General features: G+C 38.8%; 1 protein-coding gene across 6 annotated transcripts in view; it reads right to left on the reverse strand.

Moving 5' to 3' along the window:
- Positions 1–23,059, reverse strand: part of ORC3 (origin recognition complex subunit 3) — a 66,132-nt gene that overhangs the window by 7,133 nt on the left and 35,940 nt on the right. For 4 of the 6 annotated variants that reach the window (XM_082405940.1, XM_082405939.1, XM_082405937.1 and 1 more), the window contains exons 14-18: positions 11,640–11,773; positions 8,810–8,892; positions 7,774–7,874; positions 3,711–3,852; positions 1,961–2,077 (exon numbers count right to left, since the gene is read on the reverse strand). In XM_082405940.1, coding sequence (XP_082262066.1) covers positions 1,961–2,077; positions 3,711–3,852; positions 7,774–7,874; positions 8,810–8,892; positions 11,640–11,773 — 577 coding nt within the window. The remainder of the gene's footprint in view (positions 1–1,960; positions 2,078–3,710; positions 3,853–7,773; positions 7,875–8,809; positions 8,893–11,639; positions 11,774–23,059) is intronic. The other 2 variants (XM_082405938.1, XM_082405942.1) reach the window with 1 other exon arrangement.

Raw genomic sequence — 23,059 nt, forward strand, 5'->3', positions numbered from 1 at the left:
TCCAAATGGATTAAAGACCTAAATGTAAGACCAGACACTATAAAACTCTTAGAGGAAAATATAGGAAAAACACTCTTTGACATAAACCACAGCAAGGTCTTTTTTGACCCACCTCCTAGAGTAATGGAAATAAAAACAAAAATAAACAAATGGGACCTAATGAAACTTCAAAGCTTTTGCACAGCAAAGGAAACCATAAACAAGACAAAAAGACAACCCTCAGAATGGGAGAAAATATTTGCAAGTGAAACAACAGACAAAGGATTAATCTCCAAAATATACAAACAGCTCATGGAGCTCAATATCAAAAAAGCAAACAATCCAATTAAAAAATGGGTGGAAGACCTAAATAGACATTTCACCAAAGAAGACATACAGATGGCCAAGAGGCACATGAAAAGATGCTCAACATCACTAATTATTAGAGAAATGCAAATCAAAACTACAATGAGATATCACCTCACACCAGTCAGAATGGCCATCATCAAAAAATCTACAAACAATAAATGCTGGAGAGGGTGTGAAGAAAAGGGAACCCTCTTGCACTGTTAGTGGGAATGTAAATTGATACAGCCACAATGGAGAACAGTATGGAGGTTCCTTAAAAAACTAAAAATAGAACTACCATACGACCCAGCAATCCCACTACTGGGCATATACCCTGAGAAAACCATAAATCAAAAAGAGTCACGTACCACAATGTTCATTGCAGCACTATTTACCATAGCCAGGACATGGAAGCAACCTAAGTGTCCATCGACAGATGAATGGATAAAGAAGATGTGGCATATATATACAATGGAATATTACTCAGCCATAAAAAGAAACGAAATTGAGTTATTTGTAGTGAGGTGGGTGGACCTAGAGTCTGTCACACAGAGTGAAGTCAGAAAGAGGAAAACAAATACCATATGCTAACACGCATATATGGAATCTAAAAAAAAACAATGGTTCTGAAGAACCTAGCGGCAGGACAGGAATAAAGACACAGATGTAGAGAATAGACTTGAGGACACGGGGAGGGGGAAGGGTAAGCTGGGACGAAGTGAGAGAGTGGCATGGACATATATACGCTACCAAATGTAAGATAGCTAGTGGGAAACAGCCGCATAGCACAGGGAGATCAGCTCTGTGCTCTGTGACCACCTACAGGGGTGGGATAGGGAGGGTGGGAGGGAGACGCAAGAGGGAGGGGATACGGGGACATATGTATGTATATGGCTGATTCACTTTGTTGTACAACGGAAACTAACAGTATTGTGAAGCAATTACGCTCCAATAAAGATCTATTAAAAATAAATAAAGTATTGTGCTCTCTGCATAAGAAAAAAAATTAAAAGATAATGGAATGGTTTCTGAATAATCTTATATTTCAGAGAACTAAGAAATGTGCAGAGAAAAACAGGAAGCAAAACTATTCAAAGTTGAAAAGCAAAGGATGCCCTGTATCCTCTACTCCAACCTCCATCTCCCAGGAAAATGCCTATTTTTCTTGGAAGCAGCCAATTATGCATATTTTTAAATGGTGACATTTGTCAAATAGGGCCTTTAACAGAGTTAACTTTTGTGTAGTTATTCCAATATTTTCTTTTCTTTTATGCAATAAGGGAAATGCTAGTTAATAATGTACTTCTTTATTCTGTGGAATAACGGAACTGACCTAAACTGTTCAGCTTTTGCTAAACATACTAAAATGTACTTATTTTGACCTGGCATGGATGCAGAATTGGCTCGGTTGAAGGTGTGGGATCAGAGTGCAGGGGTTTGTGTGGGACTGTTGAGCAGTTAGCTGCTTTTCTGGAGAAACTTGCCAGGTGATTTATAATGCTTTCCAAACCAAAGACAGGGCATTGAAAAAATAAGAGATGAGTTTCAAAGTACCAAAAGTACAAAAACATTCCAGGAAAGTTGTCATGGATGGTTAGACACATAGACAGCTTGCTCTTTCCCCCTGACCTACCTCCGACCAGTCCACAAGGTTGATTAGCCTGCTGCACTCCAGGTGCAGTTTATATGCTATGCAGATGTCTGGGGCGACATTTGGAATACAACCTTCTTCACTTCTCAGTGCTTCATTCTAAAAATAACAGTAAACTAAGATAACTACCTTTCAGAAATGATGAGGAACAAAATCAGACATTAATTAACCTGCTAACCTGAACTTAGTAAGCCAATAAGTGGAGTCTTTGGTTTCCTTTATTTTGTGAGTTGCACCTACTCTCCAATAGTTAGCTGGTTGTTTAGGATGAGGTCTTGGTCAAAATCCCTCTAGCTCCTAATCACTAGATGAATACAGCCAGGATCAGAAGACAAGCATATTCTTCATTTTCATCATAAATTATTAATTTTTTTCATTTTAATCATACATTATTCATTATTGAGACTTTAATGCATTTCTGGTTTCCATAAAAGTTTATGGAATTTTGTGGATTTTCAATAAAATGCCACTTCCAACATTTGTAATTACATGAATTCTAGCAATTACTATACTGTATTAATAAATACCAACACACCACTACCAGGGATATAAGTTATCTCTCAAAGAAGACTACTGTCAACACTGCAGATCCTAACCTCTACAAAACCATCAGTGTTTTTTCAACCTATGTGAAAATGATGGTTCTTATTAAGAAACAAAATCTCTCTCAAACATACACATGGGAATTATATCCTTCCCAAAACTGCTGAAATCGCACCAGTTCTCTTCTGAGACTTACTACTAGCCAAAAAGATTATGTAAAGAGTTTTAATTTGTGGTTTATATAATAAAAATAATTGATATTTTGTGCCTTAAATATGAAATTATTCAAGTACCCCACTACCACCATCATTGAAAAATCACTGATTTACATCTTCCTACTCAGTATTCTCTTGTAAGGCTTAGCATGTTCGTGTGCCATTTTGGACAGGAAACCAATACATCGGAACTCTCTTCATAGGTTTTATGGAGTCACTTCTTAAGTATCCTCTGTTGCAAGATTTCTAGGTGTTTAACTGAGTTGATAACTTATTAACAAATTAACAATTTAATATTAACTTAGCAAATAATCAAGAAATTGCATTGTATATAACTGAAATATAGCTTACTGAGCTGTTTAAAATGATCACGTTACCTGGTCATAAGAAAGTTAGTTTTAAAAATTCTGAACTGTCTTGAACTCTCCGTTTAAAGAACAACTTGGAACTGGCAAATGTGTCTGGAGTTTAGCAGTTTTATCCCTGGCATATTGCTGGCTGTCCTCTATACTCAGCTCTGGAGATAATCTCAGAGCAGATCTTTCTTTGGTTTAAAATCCAAGATTAAATTCCTTTTTTTTTTTTTTTTTTTTTTTGCATCAGAAACAATCATTTGGATCTTTTAAGTAATTTCACTGGGCCATATGGTTTGACCTATTATCTGCTGTTATGTCTGTAAGAAACCTTTCCTTTATTTTCAAGAGTAGTAGCATTATTCTCAAGTCTTAGTGCCTATGATCTGGTTTTATCACATGAAGGAGAAGACAATTACGCATGATCAAAAGTTGGCAGTGTTAGTTCATTGGCTTAGAAAAAGCCCTCTAAAAATCTAAAGAATTTTAAAAAATATCTGAAAGAGGTGCAACCCTGAGCTGCCAGTTCCCTGCTCATTAGAACTGCAAATTTACAATATTTTTGTGATACATAAAGCCTGGAGTGTGAACTAAATTATCAGAGAAAGGACTGCTTCTTACCTTGAGGTAATAATATGGGTTGTTGAGTGCGGTATGGAGGGCGATCCGCGGGGCAGCGTTCAGGTGCTGGCGAAGGGTGTGGGCAGCACTGAAGTACAGCACCTCATGCAGAGGCTGTGTCTCTGGAAGCAGGAGGTATTCTCTGAAACCACCAAAGTCAGGTATCAGCTTTTAGGTAAGCACAGGTCTATTTTCAATAAACCACTTTTGTCAGTCCTCTGTAGAGGGCTGAGCAACTTACTGAAAAAGCAAAATCAACAATAGCCAAAACCAACCAAATATCAAATCCAGTGCAGCTGCACTCAGAATTCTACCTCTCCATGTAATATTGTTTAAAACTTTGACTCTCTGGTGTACAAGAAACTATATTTTAGTTCTGATTTAGATTTCTAGGAACAAATGTATATAAATTACATTTCTGCTCAAAATCTTTTTTTTTTTTAAACGTCTTTATTGGAGTATAATTGTTTTACAATGGTGTGTTAGTTTCTGCTTTAATACAAAGTGAATCAGCTATACGTATACATATGTCCCCATATCTCTTCCCTCTTGCGTCTCCCTCCCAACCTCCCTATCCCACCCCTCCAGGTGGTGACAAAGCACCGAGCCGATCTTCCTATGCTATGTGCCTGCTTCCCACTTTGCTCAAAATATTTAAGGTAGAATTTCTTAAAGTATAAATGAATACTTTCTTAAATTACTTAGGAAACAGAGGTATCCATAGTCCTTATCATAGCAAACATTCAACTCCTGGCAGTGTTAGACACAGGCCTCAGACCTGGAATTAAGAGTTCAGGAAATTCTTTTTTGATCACAGAAATATCTCTCATAGAAGTAATACAGGTAAAGTTTTTTATGTGTTAGACTTCCTCCTTACTTTATAGGCAGAAAAGGCTAAATTTTAGCTTCAGAATATTAAAAACAAGGAAATCATTTATCATTAAAATTTCAATTATTAAAAAAATACCACTGTAACTTGGGATTCTTCTGTCTCATTTATGAGCTAGATAATAAACCAATTTTAATGAAATCTGAACTTAAAAAATAAAGCATTAAAAATTTCATCTGAATATATAATGAGCCTATCAGCTGGTATGAGCCGTGACGGCCGTGGTTCCTGGGTGGCCTAGAGGGTAGCAAACTGGAAGGGAGAAGCTCTGGCACCCATAACCCAAAGACAGATTAATAAGTCACTAACTTGATTAAAGCAGTTAACTCACATGCCTTCATAAATATTTCTGGGGCTTAGTTAGTCCTGGGCCTAAAGTATTTTGGTCACATGACAGATTTGTATCAGCTCCCTTTCCCACCCGTGCAGGCAGAACCAAGCAGCTCCCTCAGCCCAGCCACTGGGGAAATTACTCTGCTTCCTGGTGTCCTGGCTTTCTTCCCTCCTGGAGAGGATACCAGGGCCGAGAAAAATCCCCCCACACCTGCTCCACCCGTGTGGTCTGGCTCTGAGGAAGAGAGGACGCAGAGAGGGCATGAGCCGTGTCCCTCACTCCCCACCATCTCCGTCCTGCCCGCCTCAAGAGCTCCTGGCCCCCTGCTCATTTAGCTTCCAGATGCTGCTCCTTCTTCAGAGTCATTGGAATAAAGCCCGTGTGCAAAGAGCATTATGATTCTGACTTGGCCCTAAGAACCAGCATTCTATACCTCAAGTACTGCCAACATCTGACTCGAGATTAAGCTATTTAGCTGTAGTCTCAGGAATGGTTTCGGTGATGCCAGCTGCCTCCCTGGATGGCCGGCTACCCATTTGTAATTTCTGAGCATAAACTTTTCCTATCCCAACCTCAGGCTGTTTTCTCCCCAATCATTATACATAATGGTCATTAAAAGATCACATTGCAGTCCTTGCTCTGTAATAAGGACTGGAAATCTAACAAGGCAACCAGATAAGAGTCAGTTTCAGAAAAAGTTTTGTCTCATATTTGTCCTCCTCTCCCTTTTTAACATCTTTATTTAATTTTCAGAGATTCAGATAATTCTCAAGGTAAAAGTCCTTGTTAGATATCCTCAAAGAACCTCCAGAGTCTAAATACTTACCTGTATTTTGTTTCCACTGGGCTATGTTAGTTGAAAAATACTGACAAAACATCATCATACATTAGAATTTTTATCCAACTCCAAATCTGGAGGCTGGCGCGGACATCAGCAGTGAGTCTGGCACCGGAGCTCTGCATGATGCTCAGTTTAGACTCAGAGCGGAGTCCACAAGCAGAAGAGCCGGTGGTCTGGGGGAGCTGGTAGGACCACTTAGTATCCACAAGGGCTACAAAGTTGAAGCTTGTATTTTGGTGAAAACAGTAACTTAGAAAGTGGCAACTTATTCTCATTTCTCAGTAGTTTCAGCAAGAGCTGCTCATGGTGTATGGGGAACTCTACTTCCTGGAGTCGGTTGCTTATAGTTATCTTTCAAGGACCTCTTTTCTCCAGAACTCCAAGCTCTGTTCAGACATCTGTGGTGTGGTCTTTGGGGACAGTGCGGGGAGAGAGAGCGGGCCTTCTGAAAGATGTCAGCAGACTGGGACTAACTATGTGACTTTCCAAAAGTCATAGCCTCTCTCTGGGCTTTAGCTGCCACATGACTCCTCAGGTCCCATTTAGCTCTAACATGCTACAGTCATAATCTCTTCCCTGCTGGGATACTCAATCTTGGTAAAGATAGTAAATCCTGGCATGGAAATTTTTGTGATTTCACAATACAACGCATTTCATTCATGCCCACCCAGCTTTATTTCAATAACTGCTCAGGAAGGTGAAAAGTCAGGCATATTAGGTCAAAGATCATAAAAGGGACATGGTTGGTTGGTTTCAGAGCCTACAATTTGGGATTTGTGGGAATGCAGAAAGGAACATGACATTTGACCTATAAATTATGCCAAATTACACTGTAAAATCATTTTTAGCAACTACAATGGTCACAACTTGGTAAAAGGGAAAAACCAGGAACTTGAGGCTAGAAACTACAAGAACAGGAAGGCCCAGTAGGGCAAGGTTAATTCTCTGAGTTTTCCAAGGTCATTTCTAGCCAGTAGGTCACTTTTATGTGACCCATTTCTCTCACTTTAACCTTCTTCTTATCATACTTGGTTGACTGTTTCGACCCCTGTCCTGACATCAGTAATTTCTCCCCCAGCGACCAGGAAAAATGACTCTGCCCCAAAACTGTCCTGGAAAATGGAACTCTTCATTTTCAAGAAGGACAGGCAATTTATCAGAAAACCACTCTTTGTCTTCAATAACTGAGCTGCTTTTTTTTTTTAGTACTTGATTCTAGTCAGTGCCTAGCCTGCTGCTGAGTTTCAACTGCCATTAAAAAACAGAATAAGCAATGACAAAGAACAGTTTTTTCCCTATTTAACTATTAAATCATTTTATTTTTCAGACCTCTCATTTTTTTCCTATATGGCATGTCCCACCTGCAGGTTAGGTATGTGATTTTAAAGAGCTACACAGAGCTGGCTTTTGGGAAATCCAAATATCAGAATGATCTGGGTTTCCCAAGAAAGCAATCACCTTAAAATACAGGTAGGACTGGTGGACTTCTAGACTGACTCTGAGTGCCCTGCTCACCATGCGACTGTGCTGCCATGATCCTGAGTTGCACTGGTATCCCTCAGAATTAGAAACCCTTCACTCAGGATAAAATAGGGTATTACAGCTGGGCTGGGCTGTTTTCTGGGTTTGGCCCAGATCCAGCATACTCTGAGCAAAGACAGAGCAAGGATTAAGTGTAATGCAAACACTCTGCTACTAGGGGGAAAACACTCACTTTTCTGTTTCCTGTTCTGTTTCCATCCCCACCCCCGCCCAGGCCTAAAGAACTAGATCAAATTTAAACCTGCGTTCTTGAACTGGCAGTAAAAGAAAGAACCAAGCCATCTGCTGAGCCACCTTAATAAGGATGGGAAGTTACAAGTCTGTGCTGGACGGAGGGCCTCGGGGAGCAAAAAGCCTAATCCAGAAGTGTCCCGGACTGGCTGTGGACAGCTGTCACACCAGTGCGATTTGGGCAAATAGCCTGATTTTTAGCTCTGGAGAGCAACAACGGACTCACCTCACCAGACTGTCGATGAAGCTCACAAGTTGTTCTCTGAGGACTTCAAACTTGGTCTGCCTCTTACTTGTTCTTCTTAACTCCTTCATTTCCAGTAATGACTATGGATGGAAGAACATACCTTTTCTGGTGATTCTGAGACAGAAAGCCCCTCAGAGGGCAGCTCTGTTGCTCAGGCAGAGGCAGCTGATGCCCTTTCCATACGACAGAATGTACAGAGAAAGAACCAGATCAAAAGGGGTTGTGTTTATCTTTTATTTTTCAGGACTGGGAAGAATCTCTCCTCCTAGATATTTTGCTTCAAAAAATACCAAGTGACTTTTCAGGGAAAGAGGAGAAGGGCAGTTTACGTCGTTACTAAGTTATAGGGCAGAGTGCTCCCGAGCCACAACCCATTAATTCATTTGAGAAAAGGACTTCCAAGAAGAAGAGAAAACGCTTGCTCTTTGCCATGCTAACAGAATAGATTCCACATGCTTTGTTTTGCTTAGATTGATATTTTATTCTACGTTTATCATAACTTGGTATCATGGTTTACAGAAGGTTCTTTACTTTGACAACCAAGATCCTTTGTGAGTTACAAAGTCTGCTAAAGTTAGAACTATCTGAAAAAGGCTATACTAGACACACTGTGGCTCAATTTCCGCTCTATACTCAATATGCATTTCTTTAAAAAATCAAGAAAAGTATCTAAAACTAAAGAGTCTCTTCTGAACCTCTCAATTTGATCAAACTGACAAACAAATACATCAGATAAATCATCAGATTCCTTTTTGCAACCAGGTTCCCATTTTCCCTTATTACTAGTTAATTCTCTTTCTCTCTGAGGCTATCGGAACAGTTTCCACCGACTTCTACACGGAGAATGAGGATAGCAGTGGGATAAACAGGATGTTCACTTTATAAGTGAGTTACAAAGTCTGCTTTGTTCCTAGTTGTGGTTTAAAAATGAAAACAAAAACATGCAGGCAGAGCTAATCTAGAGCACACGGGAGCATCAAGGGATGTGGCTGGAAGGATAAGGAAGTGATCTGACCTTCTGAAGATGATAGAGGTCTGTCTTCTGAAGTCCCTTTGACTGTGACTCAGAAGTATCTTCTTCTTCTTCTTTGGCTTCTGCTTTTAATACAAAACCAACATACAGCAGCTTGGGTAAATCCATTTAAGAGAACAAACATTTCTACTACTCCAAGGGAAATAAAATTTCATCTATTTTTTTTTTTTTAATGTGGCAGGGGATCAAGGTTCCATCACATAAATGATTTCTTCCAGAAGCTGAAGGTCAATAAATATTACATAAGTTATGCTGCAGAGAGGTCTTCAAAGAAACCAGCTACTGAATTTTAAAAGTGTGACCAACAGTGAGAACAAAACAAAATACACACAAATCCCCTCAAACCAACAGAAAAAAAAATCTCCAAATCTTTGTGCTGTTATAAATAGCTTTTAAAAAACGAACAAACTTAAATTATGGTCCTTTGATTATGCCATGATTGATGTAAACAATACAAACCTACACCCTGGTAAACTTGGCCTGGATCTTCCCATTCACTATATTTGACATGCTATTTAAGTCTGAAGTGGGTAGTGCATAAAAGTTTTGAAATAATTTACTGAAATACAAACTGCATCATGGTTCTTTAGCAAAGGAAACAGAAAACCGTATCTGGTAAAAGGTGTAGTTGTGTTTCCAGAGAACATGAGGTTCTAACAGCCTCTCCCTGGTGCAGGGCAGGTTTTAGGAACCTCACACTCACATGGCTTATTTGGCCAAACCTAAGACAGGAAGATGCAGCCGGAGAATCTGCCTTGTTCTCGAAGAATAAATTTCTTTTTAGCTATTGATAAATCTTGGTTAAAGAAAGATATGATTTAAGGTTAAAATATCTAATAAATTCTCTGTCCCATTTCATTAACATGTAGCAGAGCCTTAAAAATAAATCTGATATGACACTCTGACCTACTTAACCCTCCAAATGTAATTTTAAACCTAAACTGTAATGTGTAATAACTGTCAAGGAACTAGAGATAGCATACAGTCAAACTGTATGCTTGTCCAATATGGGAGGGTGGGGTTAATTTCACTTTATTATTAATAATGTGCCACTTTTGAAAATAGAAAAGTACATTTATTCAAGACACTGGTTTTGCTTCAACTTACAAAATTCTTTATTCTTCAGACTGTTAATCATCTTAATTACCAACCTTCCCATTTCTAAAAGCTGCGTTCCTTTATTTAATATTAGCACATCACAGGATTTGTTCACTAGCTTATGTTACATGAAATCTAATTAAAATTATTATAATATCTGCAGTTTCATTTTACAAAAATCCCTGAGTCCGATTTTGTAAAAGATTGAAATTTACCTAATTTATCTTATATTCTTCTAAGTCTTTTACCCTGTTTATATCCTTAAGGGCGGCCCCTCACTGTCCCAGTGACCCTAATTAGGTGGCGACTGTGAATCGGTGAGAAAAAAACAATGAGCTGGTGATTAAGAAAGAGGTGGGCTCCAGGCTGGGTACTACCCTAGCTAGCTATGAGATCTCAGGCAAGCTCCTTCCTCTTCCTGGGCTTTAGTTTCTGTTGCAGCTGGACTCAATAATCTCTATGATACCAATTTCCAGCCCTTTAAAATGTTTATGATTTGAAAATGGTTTGGCTCACTTGTCCTGCAAATGCACCACAGAGCAATAATGCCTGCGCGTGATCTGGAGGGAGCCCCTGGTACCATGGGGTGGCACTTCCTCACGCTCATGCCCCTCCAGTCAAGCAGGCTGGCTCTTTCATCTTGCACTGGCTCAGCACTCATGGGGCCTAGTGCTGCAGCTATGGAGAGAGAGGGAGGGGTTCAGCAAAAGTAGTTTCCTAAATCCAAAGGATTTAAAGACAAAGGGACACTTGCCAAACACAGAAAAGATTGATACGGACATTCCAAGTGCAATGTTTTCACCATGCCATGGTTCGATCCGTGTGCTTATACACCAAGTTGCCTCTTTTCCCCAGACCCCATTAAAAATTTCCCTAAATAGGGGAAATTAAGAAGTGCACAGTCATTTTGCTTGTTTTACTGAAAGAATACTATACCTTGGTGCTAGAAACAGAGCAAGGGATGAGCCCATGAAAAGTTAAACATCAGTATCAATCCACGGAGCCCCCTCAGACCAAAGAAGTCCTGGAGCATGAGAGTGCTGAACAGGCTACCTGTGCACAAGCGGGCACCCAGCGTTCGGCAAACGTAACGAACCCTGTGCAGGTCATGCAAGGTAAAGGAAACGGTGCCCTCCAGCACTGAGGAATGCCAGGCTGCCGCAGTTCATTGAGGACTGAAAGATTCAAGCTTTGTAAACCTGATTAAGGCAAACCTCATGCATATTTTGGTAATCAGCATACCAATGAGCCTCACTGCTGTGAAAGCAATTCACAGCTATTAATTTTCAGGCTTACAAATAATTTATGCAGTGTTTTTGAAATCTATAAAGAACTTGATGAAATGCTTAAGAAAAACATCTAAAAGGAGTCCTTAATTATGATGCCCTGCTACTCTCTCCAATCTTTTTGATTTCTTTTTGCTGCCCTTTTTGTTTTCTCCCCTAAGGTAAGTCCTCAAAACTGTCCATCTGGAGAAAGAAATTTTTTTCCTGCCCATTTGATAGTTTTCATTGTTTAAACCAAATCTGGAAGAGAACCATTTGGCTTAGTTGTGGTTGTCACGTTGTGCTATTCTGAGGCTTGGTATACTGACTGATCACAAACTACGTTACCTCTTCATCTCTCAACACATCAGAACGTAGGGTTTTCCATGTTATTTTATAGTTAAATGACTGTCATAGCCAGTAGAATTGGCCAGCTATTATATTCTCACCATCGAGGCTCTGAAACTGGGCCAGGAACTCCTCTATTCTCTTTGCTGTGTTGCCAAGCTGCTTTTCAGAAGAGGACTTAAAAACCTTGAAACATTTCTGAAGCATGGCCATCAGTTCATCCTTTGCCAACATCCTAGAACAGAATCAGTGACAGGAAATGTAATATAACTGGAAAATTCATATACTTAAAAAACACTGTCTACATTTTAAATGTTTCTGGTCAGAAGAAGATGGTGTAAAATGCTTCATTGGTAGCTACCAACTTTTTTGGGGGAGACTTTCCTCAATGTATGTGATATTCAGAAGTATTCAGAAGAGTTCTCATGATAAAGCTCAACTTGGAAAGTTTACAATCTGGGTTCATGGCCTGGCTCTGGCACTTACTATGTTTGTAATATAGAACACTTCACTAAACATCTTTGATCTTTGGCTTCCTTGCCTGTAAAATGGAAATAGGAACTCACCTATTTCACAAGGCAGATGGACGCTTAAGAATTCAATAAGAAGATGCATTTGAATAAAGACTCTAGCACAGTGCTTACCACACAGCAGGCATTTAAGGTTAGTTTCCCTTTCCTTCAGATCTAAAGGTAAATAAGAGACAAGAAACGTCTGCTGAGGATATAACACTCATGCTAAATGAAACCTTGCTTGAAATGACCAAAAAAGTATTATCAGTGATTTCTTTATTATTTTAGCTAGGCTTTATGTCTTCTATGGGCTTTGTTAACACCAATCAGTAAATCCACTGAACTTTAAAACTAGTAGGCAATTCTGCTTGTTCTATATAGCATAGGTAGAATGATTGTGTAATTCCTTCAAGGCCACAGAGGAAATCTTTGTTAGACATGGAGAATGAACACAGATATTCTAAATTTAAGATCCTGTTTTCAGGGTCATTACTTATAGGATCTCTCCCCTAAGATCATATTCAGTAACAGATGAAAGTACAATGATTAAAAGTTCTTACATTAATCATGAAAGAAAACAATCAGCCAAACCCAGAATATGGGTCATTCTGTAAGAAAACTATCTTATGTTTGACATTTTTCATAGTAAAAAATTTGGGGAAAATACTATTATTACTCAGGGAAAAAAAATGAAGCTAAGTAGACTATGATTACCTCAAAATTAAGCTGGTTACTTCAACTAAAATTTAAACCCAAACCAAAAAAAAAAAAACAAAAAAAAACCCAGAACAAAAACAAAAGAAGAAAACACTCATACAACCAATAAATATAGAAACTGGCAGGGGTGGACAAAACGTAAACTCTTCCCTAGTTTTAAGAATATAAAATCTTCTCTTCCTCTTTCTACAACAATGAAATAATTATCCAAAGTGTAATCTTTATCTGTGAATGAAAGGCAGCTAACAAACAGGTCAAAGACAACCAAGCCAACACATTTAATTCTTGATTACATTTGAGATTATTTAAAATTTCTGGCTTTCTATTGCCCAGATGGAGTCAAACTATTAAGAGAAGAGAGTTAACTCAAAAGTCACATACGGTTGAACAATCTGTCATACCCGAACTTTAGCCCTACTCAGCCTAGATCAGCATTTCCAGGCTCCAAGGAATCCCGGGCACTGGCTTGCTGTAAGGGCAGAGGCTGAGGAAACGCCAGAGGAGGTCTAACCCGCAAGAGCAGCCCCCTGAGGACCAGCTCCCCAGGCCACAGGCAGCCACACCTCACATCTCTTTGCAGCTTACAGAATTGAATAGTGAGGAGGGCAAAGCCCAGCCTATTATTCATTTTCAGGATGCAATAGAAAATGGCATCATGTCATATAATTTTGAAATCTAACTTTACTAGTCATAATGTTTAATGTGGCATTTGATTGGAAGGGGTAGCTCTTTCATCTCAGGTATAAACTTCCAGGGATTCAGACAGTTATTACTCTTTTTATTCTTAGCCAAAGACTATGTTCTTATTGTTTCCAGAGTAACAAAAGACCATATACGTTCCCAAGTACTCTCAGGTTTAATATAAAGCAAGACTTGAAGTAAGGCTGATTAGGGCAAATAATGTGAACAACCCAATAAAGTCATTAATTAAAAATTTTCAATTAAATTATATATATTTACACAACGAACTAACACAGATGCCTGCTATCATCACTATTATTCAGCATCATTCTAGAATCTATTCTACAACAAGAAAAAAGAAGCAAGTGGTACAAACATCAGAAAGGGAGATGAAATTTATTATTTGCACAGGATACAACGGTAAGGTTAGGAAGTCTAAGAAAGCTACAGAAGTATTAAAGAGTGTAAAAGGGTGGGTACATATAAGGCAAATACATATGTGTGTGTACATGTACACACACGTCAATACCTTACATTTACATGTAATCAATATCTTAACATTAAACTATGGAAAAAAGAGCATGTTCAAAATGGCAACAAAAACTATAGAATATTATGACAAACGTGTAAGACATAGCAAAAAAATGAAAGCCCTGAATAGACATTTTAAGTTCTAACTCTCAATACTGTAAAGATATAAATTCACTCCAAATTAATCCAAAATTTAACACTTTTTGAAACAAAATTCCAGTGGGCATTTTTTAAAAGCCCCCAAAAAATCACTATGAAATTAATCTGGAAAAATAATTGTTCCTAAAACAGAGGAACAAAGTGTGTATACTTGAGTGTATGTAGCGAGTGGCACTATTAATATATCAAAAGGTATACGCTACAGTGATTAAAATCAGATTTTACTTTGTATAGGAATAGACAGGATGATAGAAGGAAATAAGAGTCTAGAAAGAGATCAAGGTACATATGAGAATTTGGTACATGACACAAAGGTACCACTTCAAATCAGTGGGGAAGAGACGTGGAGTATTGGAAATAACTAGTTTGAAAAAAACAGATCATTACCTCAATATATTTCAGAAAGAATAAAAATGTTGGGGAGGGGAAAGAACCAGTCCATCAATCAAGAACTACTAGAAGAAAGAAAGAAAACTATTTAAGTCTGATAACATCCAGCATCAGCAAGAGTACAGGGAAATAAATATTGATACATTGTTGGTGCAAGTGTACAATAGTGTTTATATTTTAGACTCAGAAAGTCTATGTATTTATTTTGTGGAAATAAATATACTAATGTGCAAACACAAACTCACCCTCGGTGATTACTGTTTGTAACAACAGAGAATTAGAAACAACCTAAACATATATCAAACAAGGGACTAATTAAATAAAGTGTTACACTTTCAAAACAAGGGATACTACATAGTGGGGATAAATAATGAAGTAATACAAGTGATGACAGCTAATATTTCTACACACAGGTATGTATACCAGGCGTCATTTGATCTCCACAACACTGTATGATGAGATACTATTATTATTCCCATGTTAAGAGATGAGAAAACAGAGGCACAGAAGACTCAAGTAACTTGCCCAGAGTCTGGTTGGCAAAGCTGGGATTTGAACCCAGTCTGGCTGGGCACCCGTGCTCTTACCAATGATCTTATAGTGCATCTCAAGACACAATGTCCATGATAGAATATTAGAAGCAAAACAAATAACTACCATGACAGAAATCAATCAGACAAATGCAAAAAACAAAAAAAATGCAAATTGTGGAACACTGTATAGTATGATTTAATATATGTTTGTGCCTGAAAAAAAAAATCTGAAAGTACAAACTGCCAACAGTGGATGACTGGCTTTCAAAGTTATATAACACAAGGGGTAATGTCAGAAAAGTACTGTTATGTTTTCATTTAGATTACTGTTAGAGTGCCTCCAGCAAGCACTTTGGACAAACCACACCTAACTGAACAAAATTAACTAAAAATGACTAAAAAATAAAAATTAATTTTATCCCCCCAAAGTTTGTTACATATAGCAGCCCAAATAGAAAATTAAGGATTGAGGGACTTTCCTGGTAGCGCAGTGGTTAAGAATCCACCTGCCAATGGAGGGGACATGGGTTCGAGCCCTGGCCCGGGAAGATCCCACATGCCGCGGAGCCTGCGCTCTAGAGCCCGCGAGCTGCAACTACTGAGCCCATGTGCCACAACTGGTGGAGCCTGCATGCCTAGAGCCCGTGCTCCACAACAAGAGAAGCCACCGCAATGAGAAGCCCGCGCACCGCAAGGAAGAGTAGCCCCCACTCGCCTCAACTAGAGAAAGCCCATGAGCAGCAACGAAGACTGAACGCAGCCAAAAAGAAGAAAATTAGGATTGAGTCTAGCCACCAGACCAGCATTTTTCAAACTGAGTTTTCAAAATGGGTTTCAACCATTATTTAGTCAAGAAACCATTCATTCATTCATTCAGTCAGTCATTCAATAAACATCTACTGAATACACTAATACCAGGCATGGTTCTGGGCATTTAAGATACAACTCAGTGAATCAAAAAACCCTGTCCTCATGAAACTGACATTCTAGCTGGGCTGGGGGGTGGTGCAGAGATAACAAACACTATCTTATATTACTATATATATGTTAAAAATTGGTATTATGGAAAAATATTGAGCAGTTAGAGGGGAGGGTTTGAGGGCAGGTAGGTTTCAATTTTAAAAGTTATTAGGCCCCATTGAGAAGATGACATTTGATCAAACATGTGAAGGAGGTAAGACAGCCATACAAGAATGTAGGAGAAGAGCTTTTCCTGAGAGAAAACAATGCATGCAAAGGCCCTACGGTGGGTGTATGTCTGGTCTATTCAAAAAAAACAAGGAGGCTGAGGTTACATAAGTGGAAGTCGAGACCGAGTGGTAGGCAATGAAATCAGAGAGAAGGAATGAAGGGCTAGATCATGTATGGTCATTGTATAGACGGTGGTTTTACCCTGAGTGAAAACGGGAGTTTTGAGCAAAGGAGTGACATTATCTGACATATTTTAAAAGGATTATTTTGACTGCTATTTTGAGAAAAACCTGTAAGGGAGCATACGTGGAAGCAAGGAAGCCAGTTAGGAGGTGATGGCAATAATCCAGATGAGAGGTGACGGTGCCTTGGACAATGGTGGTACCAGTGAGGGAAGGTGGCAAGAAGAGGTTTGGTTCTTGAAATATTTTGAAGGCAGAACCCAAGTTTTTGGCTTTGAACAACTGGAAGGATAGGGAGACTGCAGGAAGATTCTAGGTTTCAGGGGAAGATCAGGCATTCAATTTTGAACATGTTAACCATGAGCTGTATATCAGATATCCAAGTGGAGGTGTAAACAGGTAGATGGACATAAGAGTCTGGCACTCAGGAGAAAAGTGTGGGCTCTTGATTAAGCCCTGGGGCACTGTAATGTTAGGATGTCAGGGAGAAGAGAAATTACCAAAGAAGACTGAGGGGGAGGAGCGTGCACTGAGGTAAGAGGAAAACCAAGAGACTCTAGGCCCTAGAAGTCATTAAGGAAGCAGTGATGAACTGTGTTAGATGCTGATAATAGGTTAATGCAAATGAAGACAGAATTGATCATTAGAAACATTTAGCAACATGAGGGTCACTGGTGACCTTGATCGAAGTATACTGCTAGAGTGGAAAAACCAAATCAGCTAAAGAGAGAATGAGAGGAGAGAAACTGGAGATAGTGTGACAATGCTTTCAAATTTTGGTGGATTCCATCTAGCATTTACTTTAAAAGAAGTAGAATAAAATTGAAAAGTAAATACAGTTGTCCCTCGATATCTATGCGGGATCGGTTCCAGGACCCCTGAAGATACAAATATCCGAGGATGCTCAAGTCCCTTATATTAAATGGCATAATATTTGCACATAACCTACGCATATCCTCCCAGATACTTTAAATCATCTCTAGATTACTTATAATATCTAATACAGTGTAAATGCTATGCACATAATTGCAAATACAATATAAATACTATGTAAATAGTTGCCAGTGCGTAGCAAATTCACACGCTTTTTTTTCTGCTTTTTAGAACTTCTTGGAATTTTTTTTTTTTTTAATATTTTCAATCTATGGTTGGTTGAATCCATGGATGTAGAACCTGCAGATACAGAGAACAAACTGTATCAAAGTCTAAAAGTTTGAAAGCCAGCACACTGGACTACTTTAAAGAGAAAGGAAAAACAAACGCATCTAAGACACGTCTCATTAATGCTGAAAAAGCTATTTATCTTTAAACAACTTGATTAAGTGATTATATCACTTTTGCATAAATGGTTCAAAACAGACTGTGATACTTGATGTGTTGAAAGCTTTATAGGTTGTTATTTTTAAAAAAAGTTTCCTTAACTAAGACAGAAAGAGAATCATTTAGCAACCATTTAAAAGCAATCATCCTGCAGGGCAATGCGTAATGCGTGTTCTGCTTCATCATGCAGAAAGGCAACAATTTCTGGTTAAGTACTGATTATATAAACGTCTGATTGAGAACGGGCTAGAAGGAGAAACTGGCCAATCCACGGCTAATGCAAAGATCTTCCGAATAATGAGTTCTCAAGTTCTAAACAGATACTACCAGTATAAAACAGCTTCAAAAAATATTCAAATATTCAAAGACTCAAACCTGCAAATATATCAATAAAGACTAGAAGAAAGCAAAACAAAAAGGCTTACAAAAAAAACATTCACAGAGACTGTCTTCTTCCAAGACAATACAACAAAGTAATCACATATGATCCTAACAAGTGAAACAGAAACCAAAAATATGCATAATTCCTTTTAACCTTGATATTTCATATTAGACGCCACTTCCTCCAAGAAACTGCTCGACCTCCCAAACAGAGGTTAACTGTCCAGTCTATTAGTTCCTTAGTGCCCTAGACCTCACCCAGCACAGCACTTATTACTCTGTATTCTACCTGCCTGTCTACTTATCCACCTTAATCTCCCACTTGGCCAAAATTCAGTGTGGGTAAGGACCCACACTGTGTCATCTTTGTCATCAGTCAGTGACTCCACGTACCAAGTATTAAAAAAACATTTTTTTAATGGATGAACAAGGCAATGGCCATGCACTGAAAAATAATTTCATGACCTAATGTGAAGAATAATTTCTCTATTTTCAAATTGGCTCATGTAGGGGAGCACCTGGAAGTCACGGGGCCCTTTGTGAAACACCATGTTCTTTTCAGTATGTCAAAATGAATCAAGTTAACTCTACCATATGGTTAGAGACAACTTTAGCAACATAAAATATATACCTATTTTATTGATGTACTACAAAAGTACAACCCTGAGTTCAGAAGAAATAAAGTTGTCAAACTCAGTTTGATCAGCAATTTCTGATTTTTTTAAATTAATATTTCTTAGCTACCTGTTCATTTTACTAGCAGAAAAGTGGCAGTACACACTAAATTTTTAATAAAGAAAAACAAAATACAAATGCAGATCTTGTTTCTGTTTATTGAGATAAAAACCATTGTTCACTATTAGCAGTGGAATACCTTAGTCTAGTTTTGGAACTAATTTGAGATCAACTGCCTAAAGCCATCAGTTTCTTTTTCTTTGATGGCTTCATTTTTTTCCCTCAATTTTTTGTACTCCATTTTTATTCCCCTTTATTGTCTACAACAGCGTTTCTCAAAGTGTGGTCCCTGGACCACCTGTCCAAATGTGCTGAAGTGCTTCTTAAATGCAGATTCCTGCTGACCACCACACCCAAGTGCCCAGCAGTCAGATTCAGAATCTTTGGGGGGAGGGTAGAAATCTACATGTTTAATACCTCAACTGATTCTTATGTACACTAAAGTCTGAAAACCATTACTCCAAAAACAGTGCCACTCAGCATCTTCTGCTTTAAAATGAGCTTCAACAATTCAGCTGTTTGATTTTACCACCAGCACACAAAAAATTGTGGAGGGCCTGATATGATGCAAATTCAGGATTAGCAATCCCTGTTCTAAAAGAAATCATATTTTAGTGGTGCAGTCTCATATAGCTTCCGCATGGATAAATCTTGATCATCAAAAGTTAGATTATTGCTATTTAGGAAGCACCTCATATACTGCGGAGCTGCGTCATTTTTCATAACAAGATCTTTAAATATCATCAAAATTTGATCTGCCAAGTCAGGAAACAATGCATTATTTAGACTCTAAATCTCTAGCTTCTTTGAACTAAGCTAAAGTGATCAAATGTTAATATTATTACTTGAGTCATGTTTTTTTAACTCAATGAAAGCTGAGCTGACCTGCTAATATATTACTGTTTAACTCAAAAGCCTTATTCAGAAATTAGAATAATCTCTTTCAGCCTAAAGTAAATTCCCTCAGCTATCACTCAACTTCAATTTACAAATGTGTTTCTATGGCAAGCTCATAAGGTTGCACTTGGGATAAGCAGACCAGACACTGTGGCTGCTTTCATGTACATGCCTGCACACTGTGCCAAGATGACTAGTGTCCAGAGGGGAGGGGGTGTGAGGCCACAGAAGCTTGCTCTGCTGCCCCATTTTAAAATTTTGGGTACGCTCTCATCATGGACTACTGGCCACAAACCCATATAAATTTCTTTTTATACTACCTCTCGAATAATTGGAATAGGGCTGAAAAACTGACTGAACTTTGAAGATTCGGATTTAAATTCCAGCTCTGCCAACTGCAGAAAAGTCACTCAACGGTTCTGGCTTTGGTTTCCTTATTGGGGAAAAACAATGGGATAACTCTAGATGAGGGATTTTCAGTTGACGGGGTGGAGGGCACAGTAAGTTCTCCTAAGAAGAGGGGCAGACTTTTCATTACCCCCAATCTAAGAACCATTGCTGTGGTGCTCCACTGGTACTGCTGGCAGAGGGCAGTGTGCTTCAGTCCAGCTGAGCTCTCATGGGCCTATAAGTTGAGGACTTTATGATTTATGTCAACCCATAAAACCTTATTACTGAAGCATGTTTTTTCGAATTTTAAAAATTCTTTGTCTAGTGTTGGATTTTTAGGTGGCTGTCTAGAAATTTTCTCCAATAGAAAGGTAAATTTTTCCTCTTAATGTCTTTCATACCTGACCAGGAAAAGCCACTCACCCAGCTCAATGCTCGGTTAGCATAATTTTTACCACTTTCTGTTCCCAAATGGTGTGTTAACTTAAACATACCCTTATTTAAAGACACACAGTTGAGTGAAAATTAACCAACTCATATCCTGTAAAAGAATGTGGTCTTCATGCTCCAAGAGTTGACTGAGAGAGGAAAGGTTATGGAAGACATGCAGAACCATTGTACTCATGTCAGATTATGACATATTATAAATGCATGCTCTCATGCCATGGTGCAACTGAGCCCACACGCCACAACTACTGAGCCCACGTGCCTCAACTAGAGAGCCTGCGTGAGGCAAACTACAAAGCCCACACGCTCTGGAACCCACACGCCACAACTACAGAGCCCAAGTACCCTGGAACCCATGCGCCACAAGTAGAGAGAGAAAACCCGCACACCACAGCTAGAGAGAAGCCCGCATGCCGCAACAGAAAGAGCCCGCATGCCGCAATGAAGACCTGACGCAGCCAAAAAAAAAAAAAAGTTAAAAAAAAAAAATGCATGCTCTCCACACATCAGTGTCTGCTGCCTACATTTTAAAATAACTGTGATATAAAATTCTATAGGTTTTTTTCCACTCATGAATATTTGACATTTTTCAACATTATTACAAGTTCCTTGTAAGTATTTCTTAATTGAGATATAATTGACATATAACACATTAGTTACTGGTATACAATTCAATATATGTATATTTTGTGAAATGATCTCCACAATAAGTCTAGTTAACACCTGTCAACTCATGTAGTTACAATTTTTTTTTCTTTTGATGAGAACTTTTAAGATCTACTCTCTTAGCAACTCTCAAATACACGATACAATATTATTGACTATAGTCACCCTGCTGTACATTACATTCCCAGGGTTTCTTTATTTTACAACTGGAAGTCTGTACCTTTTGACCACCACCAATTTTGCACCCCCCCCAACCTCTGGCAACCACCAATCTGTCCTCTGTATCTATGAGTTCGGTGTTATGGCAGGATTTCCTTCTTTTTATTTCTGAATAATACACACACACATACACACACACACACACATCTTCCTTATCCATTCACCCACTGATGGACACTTAGGTTGATTCCATGTGTTGGCTATTGTAAACAATGTTGTAATAAACACAGGGGTACAGATATCCTTTTGAGTTAGTGCTTTTGTTTCCTTCTGATAAATACCCAGAAGTGGGATTGCCGGTTCATAAAGTAGCTCTATTTTTAATTTTTTGAGGAACCTCCACACTGTCTTCCATAGTGGCTGCACCAATTTACATTCTGACCAACTGGGTACAAGGGTTCCCTTTTCTCCACACCCTCATCAACACTTGTTTTTTTGTTTGTTTTAAATAAATTTATTTATTTATTTATTTTTGCCTGCGTTGGGTCTTCGTTGTTGGGTCTTCGTTGCTGCGCACGGGCTTTCTCTAGTTGTGGCGAGCGAGGGCTTCTCTTCGTTGTGGTGCACGGGCTTTTCACTGCAGTAGCTTCTCGTTTCGGAGCTTGGGCTCTAGGCACGCGGGCTTCAGTAGTTGCGGCACATGGGCTCAGTAGCTGTGGCTCGCACACCCTAGAGCGCAGGCTCAGTAGCTGTGGTGCACGGGCTTAGTTGCTCCGCGGCATGTGGGATCTTCCCGGACCAGGGCTTGAACCCGTGTCCCCTGCATTGGCAGGCAGATTCTTAACCACTGCGCCACCAGGGAAATCCAACACTTGTTATTTCTTGTCTTTTTGATGATAGCCATTCTAACAGGCAATATCTTATTGTGGTTTTGATTTGCATTTCCTTGATGATTAATGATGTTTAGCACCTTTTCATGTACCTGTTGGCCATCTGTATGTCCTCTTCGGAGAAATGTCTATTCATATCCTCTGCTCATTTTTTCATCAGATTTTTTTTTCTATTGTGTTGCATGAGTTCTCTATATAATTTAGATATTAACCCCTCATCAGATATATGATTTACAAATATTTTCTCCCATTCTGTAGGATGCCTTTTCATTTTGTTGATGGTTTCCTTAACTGTGCAGAAGCTTTTTAGTTTGATGTAGTCCCACTTGTTTACTTTTGCTTTTTTGCCTTTGCTTTTGGTGTCAAAGCCAAAAAACCACTGCCAAGACCAATGTCAAGGAGCTTACCACTTATGTTTTCTTCTAGTTTTATGATTTCAACTCTGTGTTCAAGTCTTTAATCCATTTTGAGTTGATTTTTATGTATGGTGGAATATAGTGGTCCAGTTTTCCCAACACCATTTATTGAAGACTGTCCTTTCCCCATTGTATATTCTTGGCTCCTGTGTCATAAATTAATTGCCCATGTAAACATGGGTTTACTTCTGGGTCCTCTATTCTGTTCCATTCATCTATGTGTCTGTTTTCACGCCAATATCATACTGTTTTGATTACTATAGCTCTGTAATGTAGTCTGAAATCAGGAAGCATGATGCCTCCACCTGTGTTCTTCCTCGAAAC

This window comes from Balaenoptera borealis (assembly GCF_965194805.1).
Source record: "Balaenoptera borealis genome assembly, chromosome: 9".
Lineage (NCBI taxonomy): Eukaryota > Metazoa > Chordata > Mammalia > Artiodactyla > Balaenopteridae > Balaenoptera > Balaenoptera borealis.